The 24,134-nt window shown below is 38.0% G+C and overlaps 1 protein-coding gene across 4 annotated transcripts in view; it reads left to right on the top strand.

Moving 5' to 3' along the window:
* Positions 1-24,134, top strand: part of SHOC2 (SHOC2, leucine rich repeat scaffold protein) — a 64,612-nt gene that overhangs the window by 18,186 nt on the left and 22,292 nt on the right. For all 4 annotated transcript variants that reach the window (XM_027648036.1, XM_027648033.1, XM_027648034.1 and 1 more), the window contains exons 2-3: positions 7,422-8,356; positions 20,344-20,481. In XM_027648036.1, the coding sequence (XP_027503837.1) occupies positions 7,654-8,356; positions 20,344-20,481 (841 nt within the window). In that variant the 5' untranslated portion in view covers positions 7,422-7,653. The remainder of the gene's footprint in view (positions 1-7,421; positions 8,357-20,343; positions 20,482-24,134) is intronic.

Genomic DNA, 24,134 nt, shown 5'->3' on the forward strand with positions numbered 1-24,134 from the left:
GTGCACAGAGTGAATCACAGTCTGTGTATTTTTGTACTGGGTAGGTGAGTTCAAAGGCAGGGCACAAAAGATTATTTCTACCTCCTGGGAACTTCAAGGCGTAGGTGACTTTCTGTCTGCAAGCGTGGAGCCTTTTTGTCCTGATAGCTCTGGACTTTGGTACGTGACCTGGCACTTAGTGTAGAGAAGTACTTCCAGAGAGCAGCAAATCTGACGACCAGCGAGTGAAAAGGTGGATTCCAAAGCTTTGAAACCAGCAGTAACACCCATGTGCCTGCCTGCGTGCTGTGGAAAGGCATGGCTGTGTCAGAAGCTGGGATGGGATGTCCTGGCAGATATACCTGGTTCTGCAAGCACAGAATGATCAACCATCAAGCATCTCTTTCTTATTTACAGGAGCTTCAGGTTTAATTGCACATAGGTTTGTAATTAGGTGCCTACAGTTACAGATGTGTCTGCAGATTTAAGACACGACAAGTAAAGCATAGGGAAGCCTTTGGAAACGGTCTGGTTGTTTCCCCCTTTGGATTGACTTTTGTTCAGTTACTCCCTTGACCTCCAGGTTTTGCTTGAATGTGAGACTGGGTAATGCTCAGCTGTTCTGCGGCCGTGGAAGCAGCAGGCAGTCAGGGCATGGTCTTGACTGCAGTCCTTTGGCAGATGAAGATATCCTAAAGGGCTTAGTGGGCTGTCAGGGTCCAGGCTCCTCACTTACCCAGCTCCACAGGCTTGGGCTGTGTGTACAGGGAGGCAACAAGCTGCTCCCTCAGTGTGAGAGGATTAGGGTGGAAAGTGGGGCCTCAGCCAGGTGTACTGAAATCAGGCTACACTGGGAATCTATTAGTTACTATCTGCTGGGCATTTACTTGCAGGACTGAGATGAATTTAATGGTTAGCCTATTGAACAAGCCAAACATTGCAGCTGGCAGGAAGAATCATTACAGTATTATGCTACTGCCATTGACCATCCTGTACTCCAAAATAATGGAGGTTCTTCCCAATTAAAAGAAGGTGTCTGCTGACATATTTTAGGAGCACTACTTTTGTTGAGATAGATGAAGAGATGTTTTGGATCTATGATGGTTCCCGTGCTGTCTCCCTACTTCTGAATGAGGTTTTGTGTTCAGAGGAGCCATGTAACCGCCTGGTGACTGATTCAGCAGTTTGCTCCCAGCTGGTCTGTGGTGGCTGCAGTGGCAGCTGAAATGCACTTATGCAGATGAAAACTCTGTAGGTCAGATGTTTGAAGCTAGCAAATTGTAGGAGAGAATGTGCTTTGTTTGCAAGTGACTCGTTGGCTTAAGCTGTTTGGGTTTCCAAATGAAAGTCGTGACTATGGTTTTGTTGGTTTTGGGTTTAGTTTTTTTTTTTTTTTTTTTTTTGCATATGTGGTATTGAGAATGGAAAGTCATTGTAGCCTCTTGGGCTAAGCTTTAAATTTCATCCACTGCTTATTGATGTGTTCATGTGTGTGGTTAGTGGAATATGAAAGGTTTTTTATATATCCCATGCTATTCTAAGTAAAGGGTAAGTACTTGTAAGAAGGTAGATTTTTTTTTTCTGTTTGTTTGTGAGCAGGTGTTGTTGCAATTACTAGATAGTGTTTGAACTCTGCCTTGTTGTTCAAAACTACTTAGGGCTGACTAATCAGAATTTCCTAGATCAGAACTGCAATCTCGAAAAATTTTCTTTTTTATTTTGTAGTGGAATCATTGTCTGCTGACTCTAGAGAGTCAAGTAAGTATGAGCTGATTCCTTATTTCTTCGACATGTTTAATATTTGGAATGATCCTCTTCTGTTATTCAGGTTGAAAAGCTCTAGCTGTGGTGTGTGCCCTTTGAGTTTAGTACAAACACAGAATAAAGAGAAAAATCATTCCTATTCCATGATATGAAATTATACGTGTAGTAAAGAATTTTCCTTTCAAATGCAGGCCTGTAGGTTTCCTGCTACATTGCAGAAGTAAAATTCTGTTTCATTTGAGTGTAGTCTATTAGGCTTGAGTGAAAATGATGCCTTATATATCACATGCTCAGAATATTAGAAAGGTTGATGATTTCAAGTGCCTGGTTTGTTTACTGAAACACCAAATGGGAACCAGTAAGAGTTTAGGTGGAGCTGTAAAGTGACCATGTTGTAAGATGATGTGCCATGATGATTTTTCTTTGGCAGAAAAGCCTGCTGTTGGTTAGCCTCATCACTTAGAGGGAAATATTTCAACTGTGGGAAGATATTTTATTTCAATTAATGATTTCTTCTTCAACCACCTCTGTGAACTCAGAGGAAACTTTCGTATACTTTCAAGTCACAAGACACTTTAACACATCCTCAGAGCACTGAGGGACTGCTGAGAGTACCTCATGTGGCAATGGACTTTGTATGAAGTCTAAATTAAATATATAGTCGAGGGAAAGTCTTTACCAAGCTATGAGGCAATATTGGCAGTTGATTATTTTATTGGAGCTGGGGTAATGAATTTGTTCTGCAGTAGTGTGTAGGAGACAGTTAGGTCTTTTACAGCATTTTTTGAATAGCAGTTGGGTGAAATCCTTTATCTCAAGCCTCATATTGTATTAGATAGTGACCAGGAAACATCAGCATTTATATTACCAAATTGCAGTGATTAGTTTAATATTTCTAGAAATTGCAGATGTGATTGTTCCTACATTACCTCAGTTTTAATAAAGCATTTATTGTAGGTTGTATTGCTGAGAATAACTGAAATCTCTTTTCAGTTACTTGTACATACTAAAAAAAAATCATTAAAATATAGAGGATTAGTGCATTACTCTTATCCAGGCAGTATGGAAGGTGATACAGTTTAGACTGAAGTTGTTTCTGTTTCTGAAAGTTCATCAGTTACAGTTGACCCAAAAAAATAAATACATCTGGTTTATGTTCACTTGACATGAGGAGTGGATCAAAACTCTGATGTTGGTTATTTATAGCTATTTACAAATATTTTACTTTAAAAAAAAATTCGGAATAGGGAAGAGATTGTTTTCCTTAACTTCTCCAAAAGTTTTATTTTCCCTCATATACTGTGCCAAGCAAGAGTCTTATTACATTTTCCAAGTTCTTCAAGACAATAATAGTTAAATGTTTTTATGTCAATTAATATTGACAGGAAGTCAGTTTGAACAGCATTGGAAAATGGAAGTAGTTGGCAGAACTGACTAATTTCACTGAATTTCCTTTTGCTAAAAATATCTCTAAAAGAAGCTCTCCTTTTGACATACAATGAATGTTTGTTTGACTGTAGTTTAGAATTGATGGTGACTTTTGTCCTTTAACCTAAAGGGCTTGAAAAATATGAATAACCTTTTGAAACATTTAGCTTCCTCTGTAGTCTATGTAATTATACTCATGGCCACTGAAAGTTTACATACGTTCTTGAATTGATGTATGTGAGTAACCCCGTGAGCTTGAATGATCTGCAATAGAAAGAGAAGTTCTGTACACCAGCTTATGTGAAGTTGGGCACTTCATTTATATACATGTTGGTAGGATTGAGGTAAGAGGGTTAGGCCTGCTACCTGAGAGCAACATGCAGCATCAAATATGTATTCTCATTTATATTGCATGCAGCTATGTTAAAAATACTTTTATAGATAGGTTGCAATGGCAAGTATTAAAAGTTATAAAATACTAGAAATAAGATGAATTTCATATAGTTGTTTAGGTTCAGTGCTGCCTCTGTTATGATCCAAGAACACCACACTGTACTTACAGGACAGTCTAGAACAGTTGTTTCAGAGATTTGGGCAATTTTGGGGGTAAGTCAGTGTCATTTGACAGGAAGACTTCTTGCTTGGACATCTTTCACTGTGGGAGTTGATGACTGAGGGGCTTGTAGGAAGAGAAGGGACTGTGTCGTGAATTGCAGTTCTGCCCTGGCTCTTGTACTCTTTGGGACTTTTTCCACCTGAACTAAAACAAAGAGGGGAAGAAGGGTTGCAGGGATGTCAAGCGTAATGAATCACCACGACATAAATGTTGCCTTGTGGCAGAGGAATTTACTGCTTCATGGAGAAACTGGGTGAAATGTGGCTGGTACCTGCTTTATGGTGGGATCTTCTGCTGTTGGGAATCTCATCCCTGGGGAGTGACCTGAAGAAAGGGCAGAGAGATACCAGTGTTTTAGGGCTGTCAGGGACTACAGATATGAGGCTGTTCCAGTTGAGGTGTTTTCTTTGATATAATTACCCTGCTGTTGTGTTTCGTCTGGTAAAGGTTTCATCATAAGCTTATTTTTTTTCTTGTAAGTGCTGGTTGTGGTCAATCTAGGTATTAGATAATGGCTTTCTTTGGAAAGAAAGAGGCTAAAGCAGATCTTATGACAAGTGGCTGAGGGAGCTGGGTGTGTTTAACCTGGAGAAAAGAAGGCTCAGTGGAGACCTTGTCACTCTCTACAACTACCTGAAAAGAGGGTGTAGTGAGGTGGGAGTCAGGCTCTTGTCCCAGGTAAGAAGTGACAGGATGAGAGGAAACAGCCTCAAGTTGCACCAGGGGAGGTTTAGATTGGATATTAGGAGAAAGGGTGATCAGATGTTGGAACAGGCTGTCTAGGTGGTGGAATCTCCATGCCTGGAAGTGTTCAAAAGGCAAATGGCTCCTGGGGACGTGGTCAGCACAGTTATCCTCGTTTAACGGTTGGACCCAATGATCTTTGAGGTCTTTTCCAACCTTAACGATTCTATGGTTTTAAATCTTCTCTAACTATTTTAAAATACATGTTGCAGTCTCAGGCAGAAATTAAAATCCTCAGTAAAGAGATAAAGATGCCATAGTTGCAGTACATTTAACTGTTAGATTTTTTGTCACTGTGAACAGGGAGTGTATTTTGAAGGCCTGCTGCACTGTAAGCTGGGCTCTGGTTTCTATGTTGGAAAACTATGTGTGCCTGTGGCTTGCCTACAAGTTGACTGCCTCCTGTTAAGTGTGGGGTGATGTTGAAGTCTCTGGTCATAACCCTTTGTATTGCTCTGGATTTTCTTTTATATTTCAGATAATACTTTTTAGTGACTTTTCAATTTTTATTCTTTTGTATAGCCAAAGGTTTTTGTTCCTTACCAGAAAACGAAATATTAATCTGGCATGTTGAAACAGGGAGTGCCCCTTCCCCTATTTTTTTAGGTACAGTTAAAGTTATTGCTAACTAAGGCAGTGAAATGCTTGCAGATTATTTGGAGCACTTGCACTACCGAGCTGCTTTCAGCAGTACTAATCTCCAGCCATCTTTCCTTTCTGAGGCTCTTTCAAAACCTCCTTCAGCTACTGTGCACATAAAAAATGAAACAAATCTGTTGGTGGGTCCTAACCTTGATTGAATTGAAAGCTCATGAGAGCAGCAGCCCTTTGAGTATTTCGCACTTTAAGGCTGAGGTGGAGTTGTAGCTGTCTGGCACTGCTACATGGCTGAGTTTTCTGTGTATTATAAGAATTTAGAAACCGTGTTAGTTCTGGATTCTTTGTGTTACCTTTCATACTGAAAACATGTTGTCAAGCATTTCAGGCTCCCACCCTTTAGTCAGCTGCGTTTTTGCATTTGGAGTCATTACATCTCCTGTTACTGGAGTTTTACAAGCGTGTGGATTATACAGTGCTGAGAACAAGTTTTAAAATATAGTGTAGTGAGGTTAGTAATCTTGAGGATTGGTCAAGTTAATGGATGGTGTAAAAGTTGTGTGGAAATCTTAAGGATACAGTAGAGAACCAACTTGTGCTGCTTTAGAAAATTCAACAGTGCAGAAAGTTTCCAAGTTAAAAACTGCTTTTGCTTGCTGCTGCTAACACTTGGCCATAGTCCCTTACAACAAAGTGGTCCAGAACACAGTAACTGGAGGCAATATTTGCTTGTTTTGTTTTTTTTTTTCCTTAATATTATGGGATTTGTAGCACACACTTTGTGATCCTGTAACAGTAATGAATCAGGGCTGGAAGACACCTCCTGAGGCAGGTTCTCTTTCAAGCTTTATTACTAAACAGCTTGATTTGCAGCTGAGGAAAAGAGGCTTGTCCTTCTTACCATCCTTAAATAGATTTTCTTGACTTTTTCTTAAAAATGTGAATGAATATATATCTATATCTATATCTATATATATCTATGGAGCAGAGCATGCACCTTTGTGTTCTCTGTGTATATAAGGTAAGCATACATAGTGAGACCCCAACTGAAAATAGTTACCTGAGCTTTGCTAAAAAATATTTGTACTTAAAGTACTTGATGATGGCTTAAGTATGCAAAATATTATTAAACTGATTTTGATTACAAGCTTTATGGACTTGTGCAGAAGCTGGAATGCCAGGACAGCGACACAGCTCCTGTAGAGGTTTTAAGGGTATTTTAACGTAGCTCAGGTGTCTGGGGAAACCAGGTGCTCTTCTGAGATACAAATAAACTTTCTTCATCAGGCAATGCTGCTTAACAAGGCTAAAAGGTGGACTGACACGGAGACATGAAATTAGTGTTGCCATTGATGGACTGTTTATTTTCTTCCACAAAGAAACATTGAAAAACTTCTCCAGATTATTCAGAGACTTGAAGTTCTTGGCCATGTCATATGTTTTGAATTGAAACATGAAACAGAGCTACTTCCCACGATGCATGATGATTTGTAAAAATGTAAATGGGGCTTTATAGGTTTCAGACTTCTGTTCACTTATTAGGCTGCATTATAGTCATTGAAGGGGGAAAGATTCAAAATACTGTCTAAAAGGATGATGTATCCTACTCTCAAGAGAAACTCCTTCATAGTTTGTCTTACCTTGAAGCCTAATACATTACTTTTTCTGGGCTTGCAGTTGGCTTTTTGGTAAGTTTATTTTAAAATTCCTTGGTTTTGGATCTTCAAAGCACATGAAGCTGGTGACAATGTTCTGCTCTATGTTAAAAGCAGAGACCTGTGGTTCGGAGCCATTCAGAAGAGAGATCTTAAGGCAAAGTATTTGTGTTACCATAGTGTATTAGATTTCACTGTAGGTAGAATTGAGACTCTTTTGTGCTGAAAGAATAAGCCTATACAAGTTTGTTTGAAGAGGCAGGCACTTAAAATTGTAGCAGATCTTTATGGACTGATTGGGCATGGAGGGGAGACAGAATATTCATGTTTGTGACCAGAGTGTTATGCTAGGAACTCAGATGTAGTAGTGAAGGCAGTATTATGTGTAAGAATTGTAATTTTTCTTTCCTCATATATACTAATTTAGTAGAGTTTTTCTACCACAGTGGGTCTTTTGAGCACTATGTGTAGTATATTTGGTTTAGCCCTGGGTTTTTCATTGGCATTTGTTGAACAGAAGGACAAATCATTAACCTAAGTTTGTGAGCACATACATTATGTAGAAACATTCAACATTTAGCTTAAAATTAAGTTCTATATTTACACTAACCTTGGCTTCTCTTCATTCTGTGTTCCAGAAGTACTAATACGGAGCATTTGACCTAATCTCTACAGCTGAATCTCCTGAAATCAGGATAAGGAAAGAGTGCCTTCAGAACCAATATGTAGCAAATGGGTACCACACCTTTGAAGCTCCTCCCTTGGTTCAACACTTGCATGTTTTAAGGATCCTTGTTGCCTCAGCAGTGAATTGTTCTTGTGGACTTCGGAAACAGATTTCATGTGGTGCTTGCTAAACGTTGAGTCACCATGAGTAGTAATCTAGGAAAAGAAAAGGACTGTAAAGAGAAGGATCCAAAAGTCCCATCATCAAAAGAAAGGGAGAAGGAGGCTAAAGCCTCTGGAGGATTTGGAAAAGAGAGCAAAGAAAAGGAGCCTAAGACCAAAGGGAAAGATGCCAAAGATGGAAAGAAGGACTCCAGTAGCACGCAGCCTGGGGTAGCTTTTTCAGTGGACAATACGATAAAAAGACCTAATCCAGCCACAGGTACTCGCAAAAAATCCAGCAATGCTGAGGTGATCAAAGAGCTAAATAAATGCCGGGAAGAGAATTCTATGCGCTTGGACTTGTCCAAGAGGTCTATACACATGCTTCCATCAGCTATCAAAGAGCTAACGCAGTTAACAGAACTTTATTTATACAGTAACAAACTGCAGTGCCTACCGGCAGAGGTGGGCTGTCTTGTGAACCTGGTGACACTGGCCCTAAGTGAGAACTCGCTCACCAGTTTGCCTGACTCTCTTGATAACTTGAAGAAGCTGCGCATGCTTGACCTGCGGCACAACAAACTGAGGGAGATCCCGGCGGTGGTGTACAGGCTGGGCTCTCTCGCCACCCTTTACCTACGCTTTAATCGTATAACTACTGTGGAAAAGGATATCAAAAACTTGTCAAAACTCACCATGCTTAGCATACGAGAGAACAAAATCAAGCAACTACCTGCTGAAATTGGTGAGTGATTATGCTGATTGAAAGTTTAGACCTGTTCTTGTGTTCCCTTTGCAGTTCAGTTAAGTATACATAAACTACCGCTTCTCCAACTCCCCTTCGTTTAAAACTTCATAAAATTACACTCTTGATCATACAGTTCCATTATTAGCTTAACTGAGAGTAGTCAATACCTTGGAAATATATATTTTTTAAAACAACAAAGGTCATTTTTCTTCATCTGTCATCTTAAAAGCAGATGTATCTTGTTTTCATCTTTGCTTTGTGCTTTCACATGTTGTGTCTTTAGAGCTCAAATGGTTAAAAAAAAAGAGTTACAGGGGCATTTTTCATTTTAAGGTTTCTTTATAAATCATTTATGAAGTGTTTCAAGTTATAAACACATTATGGGCATGTTACAGAGGGGTGTGACCATGGTAATACAAGGTAGAATAGGCAGCTACACGTTATTACCATGGGCAAGCTGTTGGGTGCTGTAACAGTTAATAATGGAGGTTAATGACTTGTGTAAGTCTCTACCTTTTATAAGTCATGGATATATTAATACATGGACTCTAGAGTGACCAAGTGTTGTATCCATGGCTGATGATTCTTATGACGTTTTAATGAATAGTATTTGTTTTTCCAAACATTGTTACAAAAGTTTGAAAGATGGTGAAATAGTACAAAAGTGGCTTATTAATTTAAATGGTTTATTACAAAAAATGTGCTGGACTAGCTGTATATCAAGAACTTCAAAGTTGTTCCTTTTATGACACTGTTCCCCAGCATTGTTTGAACAACATATGTGCCCCATAAAAGTGAGATTCTGTCATCAGTAGGTTTTTTAATGTGTATGACCAGTTTTTAAAACGCAAGCATAGCTCAGTCTTTTTGAGAGGAGGGGAAGCATAAACTTCATGCAGTTAAGAAACTACTTTGACTTTCTTCAAATGTGGAAAAAAACTTGTAAAACACTGTGAGTAATAATTCCCATGCCCTGTTTCTAAAAGCTGATGTAGGACTTCTTCCTGTTGTCCAAGCCAGTGCGTGAGCATGTTGTTACTGAAGTTGGCCCCTGTGCTCACTAATTTTGCAAAGGTTGGGAAATGGTGGTGTTTGTATCCCTAACAGATTTTTCTAAACCCAGCAACGTTTACCTCTTTCTCTTGCCCTTTGATATCAAAGATACCTCAGAGAACATGTTCTTGATGGCAGGAACTCCTGGGCTTGTCTGAAGCTGCCGATCAGTTAACAGCAGAGTGTGGCACAGACAGCGTTGTGCGTGATAACAGGAGTGAAGAAATGTGGTGAGACTCTCAGCTGTGGGTCTGAGGCTTTGGCTCCCTGTAGCAGCTGCTAGAGCCACAGAAATGCTTTTTTGCGAGGCAAAAATGAAATGGTTCATGTGGTATGTTTTCTGATCCACATGATTTTAGAGTTGGCATGAGCATCTCAGCAATCCTGTGAATTTCCCATGGGAGAATGAAGGAATTATAATTTCCACCTATTTTGACACTTCAGTTTCAGTTCAGCAGCCTTGTTGAATCTTTTGCTGATCAGCAAATCATACTGGAAGTCATGAGCTGATGTTTACCAAAAAACTGCATGTTTCTACATACATTGAAGAAATTGTGGCCTATTTAGCTGGTTGAGCTGTGCTGTACAGTTGTCAGTACTGTACCTGGATCTGTTTGTGGCTCAGTTATTCAATGTAATCTAGCAAAGAGCCATCGTTTGAGGTTCAGCTGGGGATAGTACTGCATAAATTTAAATGAATACTAGTATATGAAGAAAAAAATTTCAAGATGTTGCATTCTAATGTTTGATGTTGCACTTTAGAAGCTTTTTGTAGGTGTGTTTGATACTGCAGACTTTGTTGCTGGAACATCTTTGCTTCTTAACTAGTTTGTTTGCAGAGTATCATTAAGTTTTCGTTCACAGTAGCCTTTAAAGAGAGCTTTCAATGTGTAACCATTTAATGGAGAAAATTAGTAGGTACATATATCGTGAGTATGTAACTTGCTTCTTTCATTTGTATTTTTTTATTGTCTTGGTGTGTGTACAGGCAGTGTTCTCAGTTCTCTATCAAACCCTAGCTTGAGAACATTAACAACTTTACTTCTGTCTTTATATCCAGCAGTTAGTCCTGCCTTTATTTGTATTGTGATAATGCTCATATTTCTTGTTTCGGGTCAGCACCTCGTTGTGGAAGGCATTTTAGAAGCACAAATGCATGAGGACTGTCACCCTTATGCAGAATTTTGAAGTGAAACCATGATGTTCAACAGCATCCTTTTTTATTTAAAGTAAATTTCTCTGACTAGGTTGCCTGAAATTGAATCAACTGAAAAATAAAATTAATTGAAGTTTAAGTAACAGATAATTTCAACTGCCAAGACACACAGAACAGGCATTTGGAAATATTTTTCCTCAAATATTAAAACCAGATAAGATAGTTTCACTTTTGTAATTGATTTCTACACACTTCCATGTTTCTTTGTTTGAAATATTTGAGTTGAAAACACAGCTGCAAAATGAAACTGCTGAGGACTGTATTTCTTATTCTCCAGTGGAATTTCTCTGTTTCTTTAAACACTTGTCATTTCTGTACATCTTACATGTGCACTGTAAAAAGTCTCAATGCTTTTAATTCCTTGTATGTTTTATAATACAGTTTCCAGATACTACATGCAAGCAAACATTCATGTTATCGGCTTGTAAATAACACAGAAATTTTTGTTCTGCAAAGCGGGAAGTAAAATAAAACCATTATCTTTTATAAGGCAGTATCATGTGGAGCATTTCAAATTCTTTGTAAAAATACCCCATTGTTCTAAGGCCTAAGACTCACAATGGTATGCTAGTGTGCTTGTTCATATTTTTAAAAATTCAAAGCTTATGTATCCCACTGACTTGTGCAACAAGGAAGTCTTGCAGCAGTGAACTACGATGTGTTCATGTCACTGATCTGGTGCACAAGTTAGTTCAATATAAATTTATAGAGATGCTTATCTAGAACATCTGCTGCTTGCTGTGCAAGCGTGTGGTGTTAGTACTTGGTAGAAATAGATTCCTTTTAGGGAAACCTGAAAATAACTGTAAAACATTTCTTAAAAGTTTGAGTGAAGGTAAAACATTGAACAAAATGTTGTTTGCAAAATGTACAGTTGATCAGATTTCAAGTGGTCCTGGAAACTACTTTGCAACACCACAGTGTGTGTGGTCTTGTGGAAAACCTAGGAGAGGTGAACCTACCTGAGCTGCTGGGAAATAAGCTAAAGTTTGGCTCTATTTTGGACTTCAAACTGTCTTCAAACAACACAAACTTAAATTAGGTAACTACACTTGAGGAAAAGTTGCTTTGCATTTAAAAAAAGCATTCTAGTGAGAAAGAGGAAGTGTTGTTATCTACAGTTAACAAACAGATGTGTGTGTTTCTGGTCTCTTTTCCCCCCAGGATTCAGTACCTCTCATTCCCTTGCACCCAGTTGCTTTATTATAGGTGAGCTTTATTATAGGTAGATGCCTATCAAATAATTTCTGCTAGTCATTTATTGGACTTGTCTTAACACTTTTCCAGTAATGTCTACATTGCTTCTACATTTTTAATACAACTGAAATTATTTCAATAGACTGTGTAGTAAGCTGAGGTACTGGATCAGCATTGTTGTATTTTTAAATATAAATAGATTTGTTTGAATAAGATCTAAAAATACTTAAAAATCTGTTTAACTGAAAACATATTTCAAGGTTTATGGGTTGTTTTTTGCTGGGGGTTTTTTGTTTGTTTCTTGGTTTTGTGTGTGTGTGATTTTCATTTTTGTTTGTTTATTTCTTTGGGGTTTTTGTCTTTTTTTCATGTCTAGCCAAAAGCTCTGTTCAGGAGTAGGTGAATTAGGGGGAATTTTCGTGAAATGGCTGTGCTGATGTTTAACAGCTTCATGATGCTGAAAGGGGCAGTATCCATTCCCCTTCTCAGAGCTTCCCAGCTGATCACCCCTGAGCTGTTCATTGGTGGGCTGACTTATCTCACTAAGCTAACAGAAAATATTAATGGTTTAGCCGCTTTTGTTGTCTATTACTTTAGATAGTTGAAATCAGTATAGTTTCAGATAAGACTGGAAATGGTGTAGGAGGAGTGGGAGAGCATGAACTGGAACAGGGAGAGCAGGATGGCCACTTTGCCCACACTGAGCTGTTGAATCAGCTCGGCTCACTGAGAAGCCTCGCAGGTAGGATTGCTCATGTTGTATAAAACCATGTGAAGTGCACTGCTAGTGGTTTGAGGAAGGGTGGATTGCTGTCTGTACAGACCTGTTGAAAATGCATCAGATTATGTTTTCAGAATCTCGTTTTCTTCCTTTTCCCCCTGCTTTCCATGTCTTGTACCACAAAACCCTCTGTAGCTTATTGGAGTCCTGGTAGCATCAGCTCAGCCCCTCCTTCCTGAAACAATTTTTTGTTATGTTTTTATGTGTAGTGGTGAGAATCCATCGATGGAAGTTTCTTGATGGCAAAGCAACTCTGTTTTGCTCTTTGTGAATCTAGCCTTTCTTAAAATTGCATCCTACCTAACAGTGGTGATAACTTGTTTGAGTGCATCTTGCCCAGTATCCTGCTTCTGACTGTAGCCCTAAGCAAACATGTGCATAGAAATAGCAAGATCCACAAGTTTGCTTTGAATGCTGTTCCTGACTAAAAGGTCACTGTTATGCAGATGTTGAAAAAAAAATACATACACACACATATATATGTATATATATATATATATACATACCAAGTGCAAAGCAGAACTTACCTATCCACTTGGCTGTTCAATCTCTGGTGGCACCCATGAAATTAAACCTTAATGAAAGGGTTTCCATGTGAAAGCTTTGCCAAAAGACAGTCTGGAGGGATAATTGTGGAAACGAGTTCACAAGGTGGGCACCATCCTCATCGCCTTATCTGGTAAATTGTCCATTCCCCTGAGATCAAAAAGTTGAAGATTAGAATGGAAGAATGTGAATGCCTTGGTGAGTCAGACAGTCAGCATGAGAGGGATGAAAACCAGAGGAACTGTCTTGGGATGAGGCCAAGCAAATGTTTCAGTTTGCAGGCTGTTACTTAAGCAAGCCTTTTGCATTTCTTGTATTTGGAGTTTAATTGCATTTCTTCATATTCCGTTGAAAGAATTGTTCTGCAACAGTCAAGTTGGTAATATTTTCCTTGCAAAGACAAGGTTGCATCTTATACTGGTTTTGAATATTTTTGTTGTCTTAGCACACACAGCTGAAATAGAAATAATATTGTCAAATAGAAATAATATTGTCAACATGGTTGAAATTACATTTGCATAGTTTCTGCAAGTTTCTTGAGTCTCCAAATATTGTATTTTCTGTCTGTGAATGCAACTCTTATTCTAAGGAGAATCTGGTCAGGGCTGTTCTGCAAGGGAAATATTTTTAGAATGTAATTCGGGGAATCTGCCTACACCAGACTTGGAATGTCTTTGAGACTCTCTTCTGTTCTTTTCTTCCTCCATCTACCAATATTTAGATCATTTGTGGTTTCTTCGCTGCTTCGAAACTTTTTTTTGTAACACGTACACCTGTTTGATTTTCAGTAGCAGAGACAGTGAACCAGATGTGTTCATGAACCACGAGTTCATGTCTACTCACTCCATGCTGAATATGGTGCCTCCTTATTAAAATGACTTGTTAGTAGAAAAGCTTTTCAGTGATGCTCTAAATTTCATTTCCCCTTTTTATTAACAGACCTGACAATATAGAGAAATATTTATTTACATTATTTGTGTCTAAGATCTCCTTTTTCTGTTTCAACAGTTTGAAGGAAAACAAGTCATGTTTCTTAGTTGACCTGTTAATGTCTGCAAACAGTGGTTGGGAATATTTTTATATGTTTGTATTCTAATATGATAAAAGCATGAAGTTGTGAACAGAATTGGAATAAATATAGGCATTAATACATGTGTGTTGTTCCCTAGAAGTCAGAGAAGATCCAGTTTGCTTATTTGATCCAGTTCTGGTGGTTTTCTTGACCTGCAAGAAAGGTTTAGAACTCGATTTTGGCCAGCTTCAGCCTTGGTGTCTGGGTTCTGATTCCTGTGAAAGCTCTTGTGGGGATGCAGTTTTGTCTTGTCAGCTAGTCAAATTCCTCCTGATTACATTTTCTTCAGACTGGCTTTAGGATAATGATTAAGTAGTCCTGCCTTTTTGATCTACTTGCAGAGCTTACTGGGATGATGCCCCAAGTGTAATTCCAGTAAATACTGACAGCTTGTTAGAAGTCCAGCTTTTTTTTTATTCAATGCTGCAATTATTTTAACTGTTTGAATACTTTCATAAGTGCTGAACAGAGGGAAATAATCGCTTCCCTCAGGCTGACCCCTTGCTAATGTAGCCTGGTAGGTGGTTAGCCTTTATTATGTGAGAGCTTGTTCCACACTCAGAATGGGCAGGATCCCAGATGTTACCCCAGATGTAGCATCACCAGAACCCCCTGGTCCTTCCCTGCAGAGCTGTTTCTCACTGGCTGGTTTGAGGTAACCTCTTTACAGGGTTATTCCCTGCTAGATGCAAGACTTCACTTTTGTCTTAGCTCTCAAATGAGGTTCTACTGTCCACCTGAAACCCTGCCTTGAACCCTTACTAAGACTGTTTGAGATGTTGTTTGAACATGTTTTTAATTTTATTTATATTTGTTATTTTCAGTTATAAACAATAAATAAAAAGTGTTTTGCTGTTGTCTTGTTGAAGCTTGTTTTAGGCCAGATTTTGAGTCTTTCTTTTCAGTTTAGCTTAATTTCTGTATTTTTGACTAGTTCCCACAACTAGATCCTGTTGTGCATCCTGCATATTGTAAATAATATTACCGTGCTTATTTTTTACTTGCATGAGTATTTTAACTTTGGTACATAAGTCACTTGTGACCATATTAAAATTTAATTCTTTCTACTCAGTAACTCTCCTGTGTAAGTTATAGATGTGCAGTAATGATTCAGAATAGCTCTGACTGCTTACCTGTTCTGTTGGGCAGTTGGTAATGCACAGCAAAGACCTCAGGCTGTCTGTCAAGTGATGCGCTCAGATTTTATCTAGAGAGAAAAGATTCTGAAACTGTAAAATTGTTTTAAAGTTTTTTTTCTAAAATCAGGACACTTGTTCCAAAGAGTTTTGTAGACTGAAAATTCTTTTTCCTTTTTCTTTTTTTTCTTTGCCAGCAGAGAATGTACAAAGTAACTTTGTAACTTGTTCTCAACATTGCTGATTTGGGATAATTGATCCTTACAAATTAGCTTCCAACTAGTGTTCTAACACACCATCCTGAAGTCCCACTAATATTTGCATTCTCCTCTTCCTTGTACTTTCCGTAAGAGTCTTGATCCTCTTGCTGTGTCATCTGGCCCAGGATTTATCATGTTGTGAAGGATTTCATAATTTTCAATCTGCTTAAGCATGGGAAGGCCCGGCATTAATCCAGTGGAAAACAGGCTACATTACAAATTGTGTTTGCCATCCAATAGTGGTGCCCACTGAGTGAATTAGGAGATGCTGAAACCTCCTTGCTATTGACCTATATACTGTTTCCATGCATGACTGTTAATTTGTGTGTACCTTAATATTTTTTTAAGAAGCTATATTTTGTGTTTTAAATGGCCAAAAAGAATTTTCAGAGTTATGTAAGTCAGGGCATGTTGCCTGGTCCTCTTTTCATAACAGGCTTTCAAAGTTGGCTATGAAATGGAACTATAATTCTGCCTCATTATGCAGAAAATATTAGTCATTTCATAGTGCTGGCCTTTTCAGCAGGTATATTTAGCTTTGTTGTACTATAACATTTATTCTTTGTGTGTATGAGAACAACAGTGACGTGATGGCTCACCCCACCTCTCTTAAGGATTCTTGTGATGAATACTTAGCTGTATTTTTAAAAAGTTTTTTAACTGGAAGGTGCTTGGAGTACTCACAAACTGTTTTCTCTGATAAATACCTGTGCATTATGGGAATTTTTTTATCTTGTAGAGCCTTTTAAAATACAAATTTTTAAAAACTACATGATAGGATGTAACTGACTGTTTTATGAAAGTTATGTATAGAGAAACTGTTTAATGTATTTCCTAGGGCATTGCTTCTACTTTAAAATCTTTATTCACCACTGTGAGCTTAAGTCTTGTCTGTTTTGGACAGAAAATAGACAAGAAAAAAGTTAGTTCATTTTACCTGTGGTTAGTATTTCCCTAAAGTAGTACTTCTCTTCCTGCAGTGATTTTGGGTGTTTGAACAATCCTTTAGGGAAGTGATGCTGGTGGTGTGTGAACAGGAATGGGTTTTTCTTTAGGAAACTGCTTTCTGGTTAAGGCTGACTTTGATCTGCAGCACCTTTCTAGCAGATATATTTCTGTTAAATCAAGATACAAATGTGTTTCAGCAAAGTTTATGAAGTACACCAGAAAAGTGAAAATGTTGATTCTTTTAATATGAAAAAGATCATGAGCTCCTTGCTCATTAGCCATTTTCCTTTTTTTACCTGCATAAATCTTTCTTTTAGGAAAACTTTCATTTTGATTTTTGACATATACTTCTTACCCTGGCAAAACAAAAATGTCAGATTTCAGTTGTATCTTGGTGAAACTTATTTGCACTTTTTTTTTTTTTTTTTTTTGATAAGCATTTCCTTCAGTACAATTGCTGCTGTTCGGACAATAAGAAGGACACTTCCACTCACTGGAACATCGGCTCCTAGGAAGAGCATTATGCAGATGGCCTTCAGTTTGGCCTCTTTGTTCTTGCAGATCATTATTTGTTGTATAGATTGTTTCTGCCATGTGTTTATCCTGGTGTAATTTCTGACAGAGCTACTGTTATTCAGCAGTGCTGTGCACAGTGTGTTCATTCACAGGACAAGTCCCAGCTGTCAGTCAGTGGGGAAGGAGCTGCCCCTGTTCCATAGACGCTGGTCTGGCAGCGCCCTCTCTGTGTCCAGAGGGGGTTCTCTTCCCTTGTATTGGGAGGTTTTCATTAGTGCTGGTCATGTTACCTGCAGTGTTCCTGGTACTCAGACCTCTGTGCATGCATAACAGGGAGCTTCTCACCCAGGAAAAGAGAATTTAAGGAGAAGGCAGGGCAGATGGTGCTGGTTGGCCATAGGGCATGACCAGCATTGGTGTGTAAGGGACTGGACCCTTTTATTTCCTTATTCCCGTGTTTTCCCACACTTGTGCTTTCTAAACCACATTGATTCCTCCCTTTCCCCTACCCTAAATATTCCATAGCAACTCTTACCATCCAAAGTTGTTCTTCCTTGTACCTCCCAGTAGATGTTCAGGCCCCGCATGCATAACAGCTCTCAGTCTGAGGTGCTCTGAAGAGCTTTTCCATTTACTCACCCTCATGGCTCTCACCCATACTTGGACAGCCTGTATTTAGGTTCTCACACCCACAACTGATCCTCTCTGTGCCCTTGCATGTGAAGATGAGTCTCCGCAACATGACCTAAACATATTTCACCTTGTTAAGCATATTGGATGTAAGATTTTTTTTCCGTATGTTGTGGACAGCAACAAGAGAAATGTGCCTCAAGTGGTTTTTGTTGACTTGCACGCTCTCTGTATTGTGTCTCAGCAATTCCAGTTAAAGTATTAAAGGAATTTCAGTGCCAACAGCATTTCATCTCCCTTCTCCTTCTATTGTTAAAGGGAAAAAACCGTTTTGATGAAATGCTGTCAAACTGTAGGTATTCTTACGTCCAAGACTAAGATCCCTTACTGAGCAACGTGAACTAAAAACTGATTATTACAGTACCTTCAAATTTGCTCTCCTTAAATCAGTGTATTTCATGGCAGGGCTTTAACTTTGGCTTGATTTCTGCTCTAGAGTCTAAAATTTGTCCTCAATCTGTTTTAACATTCCAAATTTTTATTAAATGTAATAATATTAAGTATGGCTATCCAAATTAGACCAAAGTGTCAGCTTGCCCTCAGTTGACTAAAGAGACACAGGCATCCCTTTTCTTGTTTTCCCTCCCCAGAATTAACTGGTGTTTGTTTTGAACACGTAGCTTGCTGTTGTCAAAGTTTTCAGCAGGTGGAAAAATGAAGTGCAGCACATGTTGCTGCAAAAATCCAAGTATTTCTTCAGCTTCAGCAGATGTAGAGTGGGAAGAGTCAAGTAAATGAGAAATTGGTGCGATGAAATGAAATTTATGCCATATTTCAAATTTGACATCACTGGTTATGGTCTGAAGTGAAAACAAATGAAAACAGCAATCATGAAGTGAAAACTACTGTCCCGAAGTGTTTGAAGGTTCTGGAGTTATCTTAGTGAAGTTTTCTGGGGCTCTTTTTTTTTGTTTGTTTTAAGGGAGGGATGTTTGTCTTCCTCAAACTTTTAGTCCTCCTTCTGTTGCCTTCTATGCTTTGCCCACTTGTTTTCATGAATAATAAAAAGATGCCTCTGCTACAGACCATTAACTCTTGCTCAATTTTTTCTAGCATTTGCTTTCTTCTGCATGTTAATGGCATTGACCTGTGTGGTTTATGCAGTGCTGGATACAGCAGGTTTGACTATTGGCTCTGGTTGCCTGGAATCACTTGAATGCTGTGTAAGGGAGGGGACACTCACAGTGATGGAGGAGCTACTTAACCACCACCTTTACATTTCCACTTGCCTAGTTTCTAGAAAAACATCCCAATTTGGGTTAATAAATGCAGGAAATAAGATTATTTAAATGTTAACAATCTAAGAAAAATGGAATAATGAAGCTGTTGAGGTTGACTTTTTTCCTGGCTTTTCACATTTATTCTGTGATATGTAGTAAGTATTGTGGCTACATGATGCCTACAACTCAATACAGAGTCTGAATTCATAAATATTTTATGATTTTTTTTAAGTCACCAGTTGTGATTATCTGCTGGTCTAATGGGTAGACATCTGACTCTACACATCAGAACTTGCCCAAGCTAGTTCTGCAGGCCTGTGGGAAAATCCTTAAAGGATTGTGTCAAAGATACACCGCAAGCTTAAAAATAAACATTTGCTCCTCAAAAGGCATTTGCTCCATTTCCAAGTTTGTTACTCACTGAGTCATGCTCTAATACACAATGCAGTGACCTCATCTTTACTGGATAGAGTTGATGCTGTTGGAATCACATGCATTAATTTCACCTCCATCAGATGCAAAAAATGCAAAAACATACACCTGTGTTCCTGGGCACAGTTGTTTGGTTTTTTTTTTTAAACCCAGAAAGGTTTTGCTCAGAACACAGTGTGTTTGTTATTAAAACAGGTGAAACTACTGTATGTAGAGTTGTGCCTAGCTGTGCTTTTAAATTTATGTGTCAATGTCAGTAATGAAGCAGTTCAGTGTAAAGTAGTTCTAAACTCTAAGGAAATCCAAATATTTTTTAAGGTTTAGCAGATAGGCCTTTTATTTCAAACTTTTATTTGCTATAGATTGGTTGCATACACTTGCTTGTCATATGTTGCCTTTTTGTGATGACTAAAGATGATTAAAAATAACACTCAGGATTTTGGATTATCTAGGTTGTCAGCCACATAATTTTTATGTATCTTAATTGTTGATTTTATGTCTGAAAGTAATTATTGGTATAAAAACAGATCATAATTTCTCAAAATTGAATACAATTCATTTACTCTGTGGTGTTTTAAACTTCTGGTCAGCCTGAAATAAGTGTGAGGTATAGGTTTTGTACTTGTATTCCATAGCTTGAACTGTCAGAAGAAAATCAATCAATAAATAAGATGTATTCAGAGAATCTATAAAAGCTTTATCTGAGTGTTTTCAAAATTACTGATCATGTTTTAGATCTGACTGATGAAACTATGGTCCTGTAATACTTTATTTTATATGTGTAATTTTATAGTAGCAATAGCCTTTTTTCATCTTATCCCAATATCTGTCTGATTTTGTTAATCTCTGTGTGGAGGTCATTATCTATAGCTGTACATTAAAGACCTTGATGTTTTGGTTTTCTTGTTTGCTTTTAGGTGAGTTGTGTAACCTCATAACGCTGGATGTAGCGCACAATCAGCTTGAACATCTTCCTGAGGAGATTGGAAGCTGCACACAGATCACCAACCTTGACTTGCAGCACAATGAACTCTTGGACCTGCCAGAAACCATAGGTATGTGTAGAGGCCGTAGAAGAGAAAATAAATCACTATTTCAAAATGTTCAGTAAGAGGAATAAATGTAAGAATGAGTATTTGGTTGGTGACTGTAGAGTGACTGGTGTTCAGCTTAAGGCAGCTTTACACGTGAGAGTAAAAGCAAGGTGTGCCTGTTACCTTAAATGTTACCTTTAATTGTCTAAGAGTGAGAATACAAAAAAAAAAAAAATCCATCACTTCTAAATCTTAAGGTGTTCTGTGGTTATAAGAAAATGTCTATTGGTTCTTTGTTCATTCTGTAATAAAACAGCATATATAGAAATGAAATGCTAGAAGACTTGTAGTTGAAGTGTAATACTTTGGCAGATAGTTTTAATTAACATCTTTGGCTAAAAAAATAGAACTAAAATCATAAATGTTTTAAATTAATTATGTATATATTATGTTCTTTGATAGAATATCTAAAATTATCATGCTCTAATGCTATAGAATACATGGGGTTTACAACTTATATTGGGAATAATGGACTAAGCTAAACACTGTTTCAGAATCTGACATAGGATAAAACAACAAAATATGACTTTTGCTATTTCACTAAGTGAGTTTTAGTCACATGGCAGAAAAAGATGGCTGCTGTGATTAAAAAAGACAAAAACCAAAGCTATCATGATTTTAAGCTGTCTTTGTCCCCAGAACATACTCATAAGAATGGATGTTATCAGTTAAACACTATTTAATGTTGAACATCTCATTAATGTACTTGAATGTGTAGTAAAGTGAATGAGCAGAAGCGAGCAACCACTTAACAACACTCCAGCTTTTCTTCCAGCAGTTAATTATTGAGTGTGGAGTTACTGTTGCTTTTTGTTGAGAAAGTTTGACCTGAACACAGTTTTACATTGATGATACATCCACTGAAACTAAACTTTTTTTCCTGGACTGATGGTATTTTCAAACTCTGGAGATCCCATTCCATCTGGAATTTGCATCTGACTTACACAATTCATAAGCACAGCCTTTATTTTTGTGGATATTTTGTAAATCTAATTGAAAATGGTTTACATAAAATTTATTGTAATGTCTGTGTTGTATTTAGGAAGCAAGTTCTCTGGATAAACTGCTGATTGTGGGAAAAATTCTCTAAGCAAGTGTGAGATTTCTGTTGTCAGGGCTTAGAGACTACTCTTGTTGATTCTTGTGCATACAGTAGTACGATTTACTAAATTGTTTAGTGACTGGCAGTCACTGAGCTTCTCAGAGGACCAAAAAAAATCTCAGTTGTAATATGCTGCAAGACTGTGCTTACAGGGGAAAGTCTTTGGGTAGGAGAGGCAGTTGAGTAATTTGTGATGGATACGAAATTACTCACTATGCAATCAAGATAGTTTCCACTAAACTTTCTTCAGAAAGTTTTTGTAAGCTTAGGTGGTTTCTACTGAATCAGGTTCATACCTGGTTGGACTGGATTTTTGCCTATTTCCTTTGTTTTGTTTTTCCCTTGCATTGTCTTTATAGTGTTTTGAAGTTACTTGTTTTTAAATGTATGTAGTTGTCTATTAACTTGCTTATCTGAGCTGAATATCAATGCTTTAGAGCTCAATAAACCACCAAAGACAGCTGAATAAGGGTAAGAGACAGCAGTGAGCTGTGGTGTCATTAACCTTACACTGGTTCAGTTTTTGCTCCACTGGAAAATACCTCTTGTAAAAAGTACATTAAAAAAGAGTTAAGTATTTAAATAAAAACTTAAAATCAGAAGTCAGTGTTTGTGCTACGTACAGTTCTTAAACAGAATTTAATACTGAAGGGAAAAACTTTAAGTTCCATCTTAAATGATAAGGATCAGCCTACATTTATGCATGTTGCAGAAAAGGCAGCCGTAGCCAGTTCAGCAACATTGGCTTTATTTCTTAGTCATCGCAGTTTTGGTTCAACATATTAAAGCAAGTTGTGGCATGATTTTAGATTACAGCCTGCTTTGTGGTTAGAATTGTTCAGCGAGAAACTTTGAGTACTGAGAAAAACCCAGCGAGTCACTGGCGTGTGGCCGCCTGCGTGCGCAGCCGTGGGGTGGCCTTTCCAGCTTCTCCATCTCTCACTCCAGTTTCTCTCTTCCCTGCTCATGGACACCTACCTGGTCTTTGGCACAACTGGCTTTTCTTGCTGCATTTACATGCTTCCAGGTTTCAGGATGCTCGCAGTATACGTGCTGCTAATGTTTCCCCAGTTCAGTCAGACTGCTGGGGGGTTGCAGACCAGGGACAAAAAAGGCCAAGTACATTTGCTCATTATCAATATTTAATGTTTTGTGAGCCTATGAGCCTCCTGTTATGGACCAGACTTTCCATTACTACCAGGTCTGTCCCCTCCTCCCCCACTGATACCCTTTTGATGGAGGCCTCTTTTTTTCTTGAGAAGGGTGCTTTTGTCATGCTGCTTTGAAAACCGAACAGCCCTTCTCTATTTCTCCCTCCCCACAAAAAGGACCCCTTCCCTCATCTCCCTCTTAAAGTCACTGCTGGACTAACTGTGGTTTTGCCACAGAAAGATTCCTGCATGTGCCAGATGAAAAGAAAAAAGCTTGTTTTCTAACTAGCAGAGTGTACTGAAATGTGCTGGAGCTGAAGGGACGTTGGAGAGTGACATGCAGGGGAGTGGCAGGGAAGGGATTATGCATCAGCAATGATTACAGAGGTAGCAGAGCCAATATACCCACTCTGTAAAAATACCAAGTTCTTGTTTCAACTAATGCTGTAGAAGCACACTTTTGTGCAGTAACAAATGTCGATTTTAGATATTAGTTGTCAGGAAGTGACCTAATGTCTTGCTTTATAGATACTGGCTTAATACATTCATATCTGTATTTCTCTTGATTGAAAATTGTAAAGTACTTTTTATATTAGATCACTTCCTGTAAGAAAAATGAGCTTTGTGGAATGGCTTGGCACATTCCAAGAGTCTCAAGTCTTGAATTAAAATCATAGTGGGATCTTAGCTGTGTAGTGTTTTAATTGCAGATTGCACCCCCCTGTATTGTGGTGGTTTTTTTCCTTTTGGGAGGTGGTGGAATTATTATCTACTTTTATTTACACAGTGTCTTATCTCTGTATACTTAGCTGACACACTAATATTCCCCAAAGATATATAAAAAAAGGTGAAGAACATACCATTTATATTAAAATTATTAATTGGACTTTTGAGACAGAAAACAAATTTTGGGTGGAGTAAAGTGTTTTTTAGGATTACAAAATAGCTTAGATAATTTTGTTCTGCAAATACCGTATTGTATTTCCTCTTTGAACTTTTAATTTTAGCATTCTGTACAAATGTGTTCACAATTTCATACTTAGAAGAGCAGAAACACTTACTTGAGAAGGAATTACAGCTTTGAAAAAAAAAAGATTCTTCATCTGCTTTGTAATTTTCTAGTTTTGTGTGTTTACATGTGCAGTTTGATTATAGTCAAATGTTCCATATTCACGGACATTTAAGGCAACAAACATTTTAATAAGAAAAAGAATAGTCAGTTGTAAATGTTCCAAAATTATACTTTAAAAGCACAAAAAATTCCGTCACTGGGCACACTTTCCATTGTCTGATGTAGCACTGTTCCTAAAAGTTGGTTAGGAAAATGAGAGGCATATTTACAGCTCTGCACTATACTCCTG

Source organism: Corapipo altera, unplaced genomic scaffold (assembly GCF_003945725.1).
Source record: "Corapipo altera isolate COAL_440 unplaced genomic scaffold, ASM394572v1 56, whole genome shotgun sequence".
NCBI classification, from domain to species: Eukaryota; Metazoa; Chordata; class Aves; order Passeriformes; family Pipridae; genus Corapipo; species Corapipo altera.